General features: G+C 45.8%; 1 protein-coding gene across 1 annotated transcript in view; it reads left to right on the top strand.

The window, feature by feature from the left end:
* Positions 1 to 12,500, top strand: part of LOC143282489 (semaphorin-2A-like) — a 129,740-nt gene that overhangs the window by 101,379 nt on the left and 15,861 nt on the right. The window contains exons 6-12 of the mRNA XM_076588151.1: positions 2,308 to 2,418; positions 3,898 to 3,997; positions 4,937 to 5,098; positions 6,656 to 6,777; positions 8,640 to 8,748; positions 10,555 to 10,606; positions 11,191 to 11,338. Coding sequence (XP_076444266.1) covers positions 2,308 to 2,418; positions 3,898 to 3,997; positions 4,937 to 5,098; positions 6,656 to 6,777; positions 8,640 to 8,748; positions 10,555 to 10,606; positions 11,191 to 11,338 — 804 coding nt within the window. The remainder of the gene's footprint in view (positions 1 to 2,307; positions 2,419 to 3,897; positions 3,998 to 4,936; positions 5,099 to 6,655; positions 6,778 to 8,639; positions 8,749 to 10,554; positions 10,607 to 11,190; positions 11,339 to 12,500) is intronic.

Raw genomic sequence — 12,500 nt, 5'->3', positions numbered from 1 at the left:
AGAAGAAAGTGAAGAAAAGAGAGGGGGGGGCCTGGAGGGAGAGAGGGACAGGGTGAGGGAGGGAGGGACAGGGTGAGGGAGGGAGGGACAGGGAGAATGAGAGAGAGGGGGGGGAGTGTGCAGAGAGGGAAGAAGAAAGTGAAGAAAGGAGAGAGAGAGGGGGGGGGTGGGAGAGAGGGACAGGGTTAGGGAGGGAGGGACAGGGAGAATGAGAGAGAGGGGGGAGTAGAGAGTGTGCAGAGAGGGAAGAAGAAAGTGAAGAAAGGAGAGAGAGAGGGGGGGTGGAGGGAGAGAGGGACAGGGTTAGGAGAGTGGGTGAGAGAGGGGGGTGCAGAGAGGGAGGGAAGAAAGAGAAGAAAGGAGAGAGGGGGTGGATGGAGAGAGGGACAGGGTTAGGGAGAGAGAGAGGAGTGCAGAGAGGGAGGAAGAAAGAGAAGAAACGAGAGAGAGAGAGGGGGTGTGGAGGGAGAGAGGGACAGTGTTAGGGAGAGGGAGAGAGAAGGGGAGGGAAGAGAGAGGGGAAGGAGGGAGAGAGGAAGAGGGTTAGGGAGGGAGGGACAGGGAGAGAGAGAGAGAGAGAGGGTGGGAGAGAGGGAGGAAGAAAGAGAAGAAAAGAGAGAGAGGGATGAATGAGAGAGGGACAGGATTAGAGAGAGGAGGGAGAGGGGGGTGCAGAAAGGGGGAAAGAAAGAGAAGAAAGGAGAGAGAGGGGGGGTGGAGGGAGAGAGGGACAGGATTAGGGAGGGAGGGACAGGGAGAGAAACAGAGTGTGGGGAGGCAGAGAGGGAGGAAGAGAGGGGGGGCGGTGGAAGGGGGGTTAACGAAACGAAGCGAATTTTTTTTTTGCCAGACAAAAAATAGATGTGAGCTATTGAGCAATGCCTCATATCATTGCCAAAGACTGAAATTTTTAATAGAAAAGAAAGAAAGAAAGAGGGTGGAGGGAGGGTGAAAGAGAGGGACAGGGGGGGGGGTAGAGGGAGGGAGAGAAAAGAGAGAGGGAGAGGGAGAGAGAGGGGGGGGAGGAACGAAACTAAATGAAATTTTACAAAACAAAAAAGACGATATGACAGACGGCTCTCCACATTGCGTGCATGTATGTGCGTGCGCGCGCGTGTGCTCGTATCTCTGTGTGTGCGTGTGCGTGTGTGTGTGTGTGCGCGCGCGTGCGCGTATGTGTTTGCGTATGTACGCGTGCCTTTTTTGACGGTATCTGAGAGCCATTCTTTCCTGTTTCTTTCTGTGTGTCTGCCATGTTTTGTTTGGTCCCCTCGGTTTTGTTTCCGATGCAACCCGCATGGGGTCTGTCCTGGAATGAACCTTGTCTTGCCTTGCCATGTCTTGTCTTGCCTTGTCCTGTCTTGTCTTGTCCTGTCCTGTCTTGTCTTGTCTTGTCCTGTCCTGTCTTGTCCTGTCCTGTCCTGTCCTGTCCTGTCCTGTCCTATCTTGTCCTGTCCTGTCCTGTCCTGTCCTCTCCTCTCCTGTCTTGTCCTGTCCTGTCTTGTCCTGTCCTGTGTTGTTCTGTCTTGTCTTGTCTTTTCCTTCTTGTCTTGTCTTGTCTTGACTTGTGTTGTTGCAGTACCCGGAACAACAAACGGGTGTTAGTTTTAACCATGGCTTGACTCGTTTGTTTGCAGTACCTGGACTGTCAGAGCAACATACAGGTGTTGGTTTTAACCTTGACTTGTGTATTATTTTACAGTACCCAGATTCTCAGAACAACATACGGGTGTTGGTTTTAACCTTGACTTGTGTATTTACAGTACCCAGATTCTCAGAACAACATGCGGGTGTTGGTTTTAACCTTGACTTGTGTATTTACAGTACCCAGATTCTCAGAACAACATGCGGGTGTTGGTTTTAACCTTGACTTCTGTATTATTTTACAGTACCCAGATTCTCAGAACAACATACGGGTGTTGGTTTTAACCTTGACTTGTGTATTTACAGTACCCAGATTCTCAGAACAACATGCGGGTGTTGGTTTTAACCTTGACTTGTGTATTTACAGTACCCAGATTCTCAGAACAACATACGGGTGTTGGTTTTAACCTTGACTTGTGTGCTTACAGTACCCGGACTGTCAGTGTTGGTTTTAACCATGACTTAACATGTATATAGAGTACCCGGGCTCTCAGAACAACATACGGGTGTTGGTTTTAACCGTGACTTAACGTGTATTTGCAGTACCCGGATTCTCAGAACAACATACGGGTGATGGTTTTAACTCTCTCCATACGAACGGCGAAAGAGACGACGTTAACAGCGTACTGAGTGAGTTAACCATGACTTAACGTGTATTTGCAGTACCCGGACTGTCAGAACAACATACGCGTGCTGGTCCGGAACAGCAGTGTACCCAACTCGTTCTACATGTGTGGCACTGGGGCCTACCGCCCTGTTGCCTATCAGCTGAGGGTGAGTGAGGGAGGGACATGGGATGCTCTGTGTGTGTGTGTGTGTGTGTGTGTGTGTGTGTGTGTGTGTGTGTGTGTGTGAATAGAATTGAATAGAATAGATTGTATTGTCATGAAACCGTAAGGTTTATAAGACACAAATGCAATGGTAAATAAATGAATGAATGAAAAACACACAATTAATCAATCAGTTAATGCAGTAAATTGCAGCAACATTCATAAACAAATGTTCCTAATTTTGTTTGTATATATTCATCATCTGTTAGCATCACCTGACTGGGAATATTTCCTGTGTTATTCGAATTTTGAATATCTTTGTGTGTGTGTGTGTGTGTGTGTGTGTGTGTGTGTGTGTGTGTGTGTGTTTGAGAGAGTGTGTGTTTGAGAGTGTGTGTGTGTCTGAGAGAGAGAGTGTGTTTGTGTACGTGTGTGTTTGTGTGTGTGTGTTTGAGAGTGTGTATGTGTGTGAGAGTGTGTGTGTGCGTGTGTGTGTATGTGTGTGTCTGTGTGTGTCTGTGTCTGTGTTTACCCGTCTGATTATGGTTGCACCTGCTTGTTTTGGTCTTGATGTTCTTGATGCATGTATGTTTACCCAACGCTCCTAAAATATCACAGATTGGCTCAAGCTAACAGTAGTTGGGCCAACAACAGACTCAATGATTTCTCCATTGCAATGTGAAGTCATTTTCAACTTCGTCTTTTGTGAAGGACTACTACTCTCAAACTACTAGACACCATTGCACTGGCTTTTAGTGCCACATCCTTGGGGTGATAGGTGGCCTTTGAGAACCATCCCAACGCCGACTGTCCTAAATCCCTCTAGCCGAGAGAGTGGGGATGTAACTCGGGCAAGACACTCTCCACTATGATCGAATTCATTAGCCCAGATAGTTTTGGACAGCAGTTGCCTCCTCTGCTGTTCTGATGGTCATTGTTGGAAACGAAATTCATACATTCATGTAAATAATAATGATAATGATTTTTTTAAAGATGATAATAATAATATGGTAATAACTATGATAATAATAATATTATATAGCGCTGAATCTTGTGCAGAGACAAATCAAAGCGCTTTCACACCAGTCATTCACACAAAAACTGGAGAAACTGAAGACAGGGAAGAGGCAGGGAAGGGAAGTTATCTTGGGGAAGAGGTGGGTTTTAAGGCCATACTTGAAAGAGCTGAGTGTGGAGAATTGACGAAGCGAAAGAGGGAGTTCATTCCAAATGCAAGGTCCAGAGACAGGGAAAGAACGGCGGCCAACAGTGGAGTGTTTGAATCTGCGAATGCGTGATCAGAGTGGATCCGAAGCCGATCGCAGAGAGCGAGATGGAGTGTGGAGGTGAAGGCAGCCACAAAGATAGGAAGGGGCAGATTTGTGGATACATTTATAACATAGAGTGTATGCATAAAGGTTTGTTGTTGTTGTCGTCGTCGTCATAATCATTATACTCGTCATGGTAACCATGGTGATGGCAGCTGGAGAACCGTCGGTTCCACGTTCTGGTGGAGGACTCTGAGGACGCTGTGGGCATCTGTCCGTATGACCCTGCTGACAACACCACGGCCACTCTCGTTGGTCAGTGTGTGTGTGTGTGTAACTGTCTGTCTGTGTGTATGTATGTGTGTGTGTGTGTGTGTGTGTGTGTGTGTGTATGTGTGTGTGTGTGTGCGTGTGTGGGTGTGTGTGCATGTATGTGTGTGTGTGTGTGTTTGTGTGTGTGTGTATGCATGTATGTATGTGTGTCTGTGTGTGTGTGTGTGTGTTTGTGTGTGTGCATGTGTGTATGTGTGTGTGTGTGTGTGTGTGTGTGTGTGTGTGTGTTATAACCCTGCTGACAACACTGCCGCCAGTCTTGCTTTCTTCTGTCTCTCTGTCTCTCTCTCCCTCAGCTTTTCTTTCCTCCCTCCATCCCCCACTCTCTCTCCCTCTCTCTCAATTTCCTTTCTCTCTCCCATTCCTTCTCACCCTCTCTCTCCCCCTCTCCCTCTCTCCATCTCTTTCTCCTTGCATGTATGTATGTATGTACGTATGTGTGTATGTATGCAACCTTGCATATATCTATACGCCACACGTGTTGTGGTGTGCTGTATTGTACTGTGCTGTTCGTTGCTGTACTGTGCTGTGCTGTACTGTATTGTACTGTGTTGTGCTGTGCTGTACTGTGCTGTGCTGTGCTGTGTTGTGCTGTGCTGTACGTTGCTGTACTGTGCTGTGCTGAATTGTACTGTGTTGTGCTGTACTGTGTTGTGCTGTACTGTGCTGTGCTGTACTGTATTGTGCTGTACTGTGTTGTGCTGTACTGTGCTGTGTTGTGCTGCACTGTACTGTGCTGTGCTGTGCGTTGCTGTACTGTGCTGTGCTGTCCTGTACTGTGTTGTGCTGTACTGTGCTTTGCTGTGCTGTACTGTACTGTACTGTACTGTACTGTGCTGTGCTGTGCTGTACTGTATTATACTGTGCTGTGCTGTGCTGTGCTGTGCCGTGCTGTGATGAATACTGCCCACTGTCTCGCAGAGCACGGCAACCCTGGCGGGATCCCGGCGCTATACGCGGGCGGCGTGACGGACTTCATCAAGGCGGACCCCCTGATCCTCAGGCCCAACCTGTACCACGCCAACCACTCCCTCGAGGTCCGCTTCGTCCGCACACTCCGGGACCGCTCCAAGTGGCTCAACGGTCAGTGTGTGTGTGTGGGTGTGGGAGCAGGATAGGAGTGGATAGGGGGGGAGAGGATGGTGTGGTGGGGGGAAGGTGGGGCGTTAGGGGGAAAGGAGGTGAGAGGGTTGGGGAGGGAAGGGGAGAGTGTGTGGTCGTGGAGGGGGGGGGGAGGATGACACAGAGAGCTGTAGTGTGGGATAGGGGTGACGGGGGTAGGAGGATTTGTGTGTCGCGGGAGAGTGGGGGTGGTGGTTGGGAAGATTGAGGGAAGAGTGGAGTGGTTTGTGTGTGTGTGTGTGTGTGTGTGTGTGAAGCACCGAACTGATTCTTCTTCTTCTTCTTCTGCGTTCACTCGTATGCACACGAGTGGGATTTTATGTGTATGACCGTTTTTACCCCGCCAAGTAGGCAGCCATACTCCGTTTTCGAGGGTGTGCATGCTGGGTATGTTCTTGTTTCCATAACCCACCGAACGCTGACATGGATTACAGGGTCTTTAACGTGCGTATTTGATCTTCTGCTTGTATATACACACGAAGGGGGTTCAGGCACTAGCAGGTCTGCACATATGTTGACCTGGGAGATCGTAAAAATCTCCACCCTTTACCCACCAGGCGCAGTCACCGTGATTCGAACCCGGGACCCTCAGATTGACAATCCAACGCTTTAACCACTCGGCTATTGCGCCCGTCACCGAACTGATTCAAAATAGTTGCCTGGTTCAAATTAACCATAAAAAATGTTTGTATCCAAGGACTGACAGGGGCGTAAGATCAGTTGTTTTTGTTTGTTTGTTTCCCGCGAAATGTTTTAATAATTATCATCATCCAAGGAACGTTCCAGAATCAATCGCAAACAAAATCATAAACATTTACTTGATTTTCAATCTTTTTTCCTTCTGATAATCTAGTAAGAGCCGTCACTCGACATGCAAACCAGTCGCCGGAAGTTGTGATTTGTTGACAACGTGTAGCTAGGCCTAGCCGACTGATCGGAAAAGAAACTGAGTGAACGAACGAAAAAGGCTGAAAAAGCAACAGCTTGCAAATGCACATGATATTGTTTCCAGTGAGACCTCCTCTTGGTCGTTGATCGTTTCTTGCATGATGAAAATTCGCGTTTAAAACAATCTGTTGTTCTTCTTCCCTCTGTGTGTGTGTGTGTGTGTGTGTGTGTGTGTGTGTGTGTGTGTGTGTGCGTGCGTGTGTGTGTTACTCGCTTCCGTTCAGTACAGGTGTGAGCGATGTTGTGTCTCTCAGTTTGACGCTGTGTTATACTCGTACATTATACATGTATTAAGTATTCAGTATAACAACATTTATATGCGTACATGTTTGTGTGTCTCTTAGAACAACGGAGAAGATGTGTAAGTAGGCCAAAGTGCTAATATCTTCACCGTTGGAAAATAAAGATTCATTCATTCTCTCTCTCTCTCTCTCTCTCTCTCTCTCTCTCTCTCTCTCTCTCTCTCTCTCTCTCTTGATCTCTCCTAGGATTAAACCATGAGCGTATGTCATGTTTCTGTCCATTTATTTATTTATCTATTTATTCATTTATTTATTTATGTATTTCCAGAGCCGCAGTTCGTGGGGTCCTTTGACCTGGATGGGCACGTGTACTTCTTCTTCCGAGAGGTGGCCCTGGAGTACACCAATTGCGGCAAGAAGATCTACTCCAGGGTCGTCCGTGTCTGCAAGGTGAGGCTGCCCGGCATCCCCCAGCGCCGGAGAAGGCTCTGCGTCCTCGCACACACGCACGCACACACACACTACACACTCACACTCACTACACACACGCACAGAGAGAGTCAGACAGACAGACAGACACATAGAGAGAGAGACAAGACAAGACAAATTTTTTATTGGCAAATAGCGTTTTACAGCTAGAGAGAGAGAGAGAGAGAGAGAGAGAGAGAGAGAGAGAGAGAGACGCTTTGACGCTTTGACGCTTTGACGCTTTGATATTTTATTGTCATTACCTGCATAGGTCTATTGACAAGGGGGTGATAGGAGATTAATTCTTATGTCACCACAAGTACCATACCACACTCTGCTTAATCCATCAAAACAAAACAAAACAGCTTTTTTCGAAAAACAACATCCTTACAATAAGGAAGCAACAAACATTAAAAAAAAGAAAAGAAAAGAAGAAACAGAAACAAAAACAAAAACAAAACAAAAAGACAAAAACACCATTACTCGACCATCCATTCTATCAACGATATCGTCCAGTGTCTACCTTACCACTTGGCCCACAGTCTGAACACAAGACAACAGACATCACACATTGCCATCCCCCTCATCCACTCTGGCACCGTTCTGAACCGTAAGACTACATCTTATTCTTGAGAGAGAGAGCTCGAACAAAAGTTTATAAAAAGCAGAAAGAAAGAAATCCAATTGAACGCAAACTGGCCACTCACCCCTCCTCCACCCCCCTTGAAAATAAGGAATTTGCTGACCACACTGACAAACCAGTTCCATTTTTCACACACTCACACGCACACACACACACGCACACACACACACACACACACACACACACACACACACACACACACACACACACACGCACACACACACACACACACACACGCACACACACACACACGCACACACACACACACACACACACACGCACACACACGCACACACACACACACACACACGCACACACACACACACACACACACACACACACACACACACAGACACACACACACACACGCACACACACACACACACACACAAAATTCCCGGGCCGACAGGCAGAGGTTCCATTGTCATGCATAATGCACGTGCCTTTGTTGCTAATCAGATCCGCGACACCCCTGACGTTGGTTGTTGGGTATGAAATGAGTCTGGTCATGATTTAATTTGCCCAGTTTTCTCCTGTGATTTCTCTTCTTTTCTCTTGCGCCGCACCCTCCCTCCCACCCCCCCCTCTCCCTCCGCACCCCTCCTTTCTATGAGAGCCCAGGGCCGTGATTCATAATTCACGGAATTTTTCGCGGGTCGTTTATTGAATATTCGATTGGATTTCTCGTAATTTTCTTGGTGGCTGTCCGTTTGGATGAAAGTCTCCCCCGTTCGCGCGCGCGTGTGTGTGGGTGGGGGGGGGAGAGGTGTTGTTGTGTTGTGTTGTGTGTGGTTATGTGTGTGTGTGTGCGAGTGTATGTGCGCGCGCGCGCGCGCGTGTGTGTGTGTGTGTGTGTGTGTGTTTATTAACATCTACATAGTTCTATGTTAAGTACAATCGCCTATTTTGTCGTTAATATTTTTTAGATTCATATTCATTTATTGATTCATTCATAATCTATTTATGTACATAGTTCCATGTTAAGATATGATCGCCTATATTGCCATTGACAGTTTTTTAGATTAATGTTTATTCATTTATTCATTCATTTCTGTGTCTTTTTATTTACTTATTTTGTTTATTTCATTTATTTATTATTTACGTACTTCTTGTTGTTGGTGTGGGGGGGTTTTGTTGTTTTTTTTCATTCAGGGTGTGTATTTATTTGTGTGTGTATTTATTTATTTATCGATATTTTCAGAACGACCAGGGAGGGAGACACATTCTCCGCAACGTGTGGACGTCGTTTGTGAAGGCACGCCTCAACTGTTCCATCCCCGGGGAATACCCGTACTACTTCGATGAGATCCGTGAGTCAGCCTTCAGTTGGAACTCGGTTTTTAAATCAAAGCTGGCCTCAGTGACCAGACTCTAGCCAACTGACCACTGACTGAATACCTATCAAACTAAGCATAACTATTTTCTGTAAATATTAACAAATAGTAAAGAGTGGTGACTCTCTCCATTCACAAGGTACACAACTTCAAGTCAGTGCTGCTTACGCTACCGATTCGGCTAGCACACAGGTAAATAAAAGGTACATTGGAACAAACCCAGAAGTGGTAGCGTAAGCGACAGGCGCAATAGCCGAGTGGTTAAAGCGTTGGACTGTCAATCTGGGGGTCCCGGGTTCGAATCACGGTGACGGCGCCTGGTGGGTAAAGGGTGGAGATTTTTACGATCTCCCAGGTCAACATATGTGCAGACATGCTAGTGCCTGAACCCCTTTCGTGTGTATATGCAAGCAGACGATCAAATACGCACGTTAAAGATCCTGTAATCCATGTCAGCGTTCGGTGGGTTATGGAAACAAGAACATACACAGCATGCACACCCCCGAAAACGGAGTATGGCTGCCTACATGGCGGGGTAAAAACGGTCATACGCGTAAAAGCCCACTCGTGTGCATACGAGTGAACGCAGAAGAAGAAGGTAGCGTAAGCAGCACTGACTTGAAGTTGTGTACCTTGTGAATGGAGAGAGTTACCACTCTTTACTATTTGTTAATCTTTTCATCTCCTGGCCTCTCTGTTTGTTATTTTCTGTAAATAGTTCTCTCATTCTCATAATTTTGTAAATGTCTCACTGAATGACTTGGACGACGAAGTTTTTTTTATCATGTTAAATGAGGACTTATTTTGGCAAACTATGGCTACCCACTCACTCACTCACTTATTAACTTGCTCAACAAATGGATCAACTCACACCCTCACAAGCTTTGCCAATAACTAAGCAATCATCTCACTCACTCACTTGACGCGAAAAGCGTTGTTTGTTTTCATTCGGTTTGCCGACACGGCTTTCAGCTCTTCCATCAGGTGAACGTTTGGGAGTTGTGGGCCTTTGCACATGTGCGCCCTCTCACACTCAGTTGCGCAGACAGACATAACCTTCAGGCAGCATCACACGTGCGTTTAGTTTGACATGCCGTGGGATTCTCACGCGTGTAGCATGCGCTGACGCCTGTGTGAGCTGAGCACAGCTTAGACGTGGTAGACGCACGTGTGCATACAAGCTTGATGAAAAGACGGTTGTTGTTTTTTTTTGTTCACACCGGCACCCAGATTGACACTTTGGCATTCACGCACACACACACACACATTATATATATATATATATATATATATATATATATATATCTGTATCTATGTATATACACACACATATATTAAGTGACACACCACAACACAGGTAGATGATATAGCAAAAACCATGCCAAAGACACAGAAACAGACAGACAGACCGAGACCCGGAAAGAAACAGAGACAGACGGACAGATTGATAGACATACAGTATATCAGGCATCATCTTCGTGTCCGAGTGCTCAGAGTTTGCGTGTTTGATTCGGGAAAACACTTTGACAGAATTGAAACGAAACGAAATTTGACTAACAGACAGTGAGAGACATGGAGAGGGGAGGAGCAAAAAAAAAAAAAAAAAAAACCAAAAACAAATACAAATAAATAAATAAAACACAGAAAGACTGACAGGCAACTCAGACAGACACAGGCACACAGGCAAGCTAACAGAGTTAATGACTGGCAAAAACAAAAAAATTGATGTGCAAACTGCAAGGCATTGACTTCATTCTGAATGATTGTGTCTCAATCGTGCAGAGGACGTGAGTCTGATTGGAGACACGTTCTACGGTCTCTTCACTACCAACATGTAAGTCTTGTTACCGCATGCTCTGTCGCTGTCATCTCCATTTGCCTATTCCCGCCAGTTTCGCCTGTTCCCAATTTCAAGTGCCTACCAACCGGATTAGTTCTTTTGTTTTCAGTGTTTTGTTTGTTGTTGTTGTTGTTGTTGTTTCTTCTTTCATTCCTTTGTATGGTATATTCAAATGTTGTTGATTTATTCATCTGTTTGTTTGCTTGGTTATGTTGGGATGGTTATTTGTTTGTTTATTGGGGGGTAGGGGGGCGGGGGTTCTTCTTTATTTATTTCGTCTATTTGTCTATTCATTTATGTATTTCTTTATTGATTTATTGTTTTGTTTTTCTTGGGGTTTTTGTTTTTTTGTGTGTTTTCTTGGTAGTTGTTTTTTTTATTGTTTGTTTGTTTGGGTTTTTTTTCTTTTTGCTCTTATTTATATCTGTTTGGTTATTTAGTAATTGACTCAGTCATTCTTTCTTTCTTCTTTCTTTTTTTTACCTGTTTATTGGCTGTGTGTGAAACTAAAATACCCCAAGACTATCACCATTTTATGGACAATGATAATAATTGTCTTGATCTTCCTTCTCTTGCAGCAACGGCTTGACGGCTTCCGCCATCTGTGCCTTCAGTGTCAACGACATGAACAAGGCCTTCTGGGGCCCTTTCAAGGGGCAGGAGACGAAAAAATCCAATTGGCTGCCTATTCCGGAGGATGAGGTGCCGGACCCTAGACCAGGGAACGTGAGTGATGGGGGGGTCGGTCACGTGACAGCTACCTGCTTTTCTTTGATTGGTTGTTTGTTTGTTTTGTTTACCAGCGGAATGTGGGTGACGTGTTTCTTGATTCTGTTTCAGTCTTCTTCTTCTTCTCTTCCTCCTGCCCCTCTTTCTTCTTCTTCTTCTCTTCCTCCTGCCCCTCTTTCTTCTTCTGCTACTCTTCCGCCTGCCCCTCTTTCTTCTTCTTCTTCTCTTCCTCCTGCTCCTCTTTCTTCTTCTTCTCCTCTTCCTCCTCCTCCGCCTTCTTCTTCTTCTCTTCCTCATGTTCCTCTTTCTTCTTCTTCTTCTCTTCCTCCTCATCCGCCTTCTTCTTCTTCTCTTCCTCATGTTCCTCTTTCTTCTTCTTCTTCTCTTCCCCCTCCTCCTCCTTCTTCTTCTTCTTCTCTTCCTCATGCTCCTCTTTCTTCTTCTTCTTCTCTTCCTCCTGCTCCTCTTTCTTCTTCTTCTTCTCTCTTCCTCCTCCTGCTGCTGCTCCTCCTCCTCCTCCTTCTTCTTCTTCTTCCCCTCTTCCTCCTTCCCTTCCTCCTCGTCTTTCTTCTTCTTCTTCTTCTTCTGTGGTGAAGTTGTATGTCTATCTAAACCATGTAACACTGCCGGGAACGAGTGATAGTGTTCAGCTGGAGAGGGAGGTATATGCAGATAAGAGAAAGAGTTCGGGTGGTGGTGGTGGTGGTGATGGTGCTGTTGTTGCTGCTGCATCCATTTTTGTTGTGTTTATTTACTTTCCCATGCACATAGTCAAAGCATGTACACGCTGATTTTCTCTCTCTCACACACACACACACACACACACACACACACACACACACACACACACGCACGCACGCACGCACGCACGCACGCACGCACACACTAATATCACTTCAAGTGGAAAGACGTTAAACTGAAGACGAACACACACACACACACACACACACACACACACACACACACACACACACACACTAATATCGAACTTTCACAGGCATTAGTTCATAGCCCTATTTCTACATTCCTTTAATGCACTTCAGAATTGTGTTAATGGTTTCTGATTATTTAAATTATTATTATTGAATTGTTTCTGTTAAATGTAATAGCATGTTAGTTATACCCCATGCCCCCACCCCACCCCACCCCACCCCTTTAA

The sequence above is a fragment of the Babylonia areolata genome, chromosome 5 (assembly GCF_041734735.1).
Source record: "Babylonia areolata isolate BAREFJ2019XMU chromosome 5, ASM4173473v1, whole genome shotgun sequence".
Taxonomy (NCBI): Eukaryota; Metazoa; Mollusca; class Gastropoda; order Neogastropoda; family Buccinidae; genus Babylonia; species Babylonia areolata.
The sequence above is the reverse complement of the archived record's forward strand: the minus strand, read 5'-3'. Positions and strand labels throughout refer to the sequence as shown.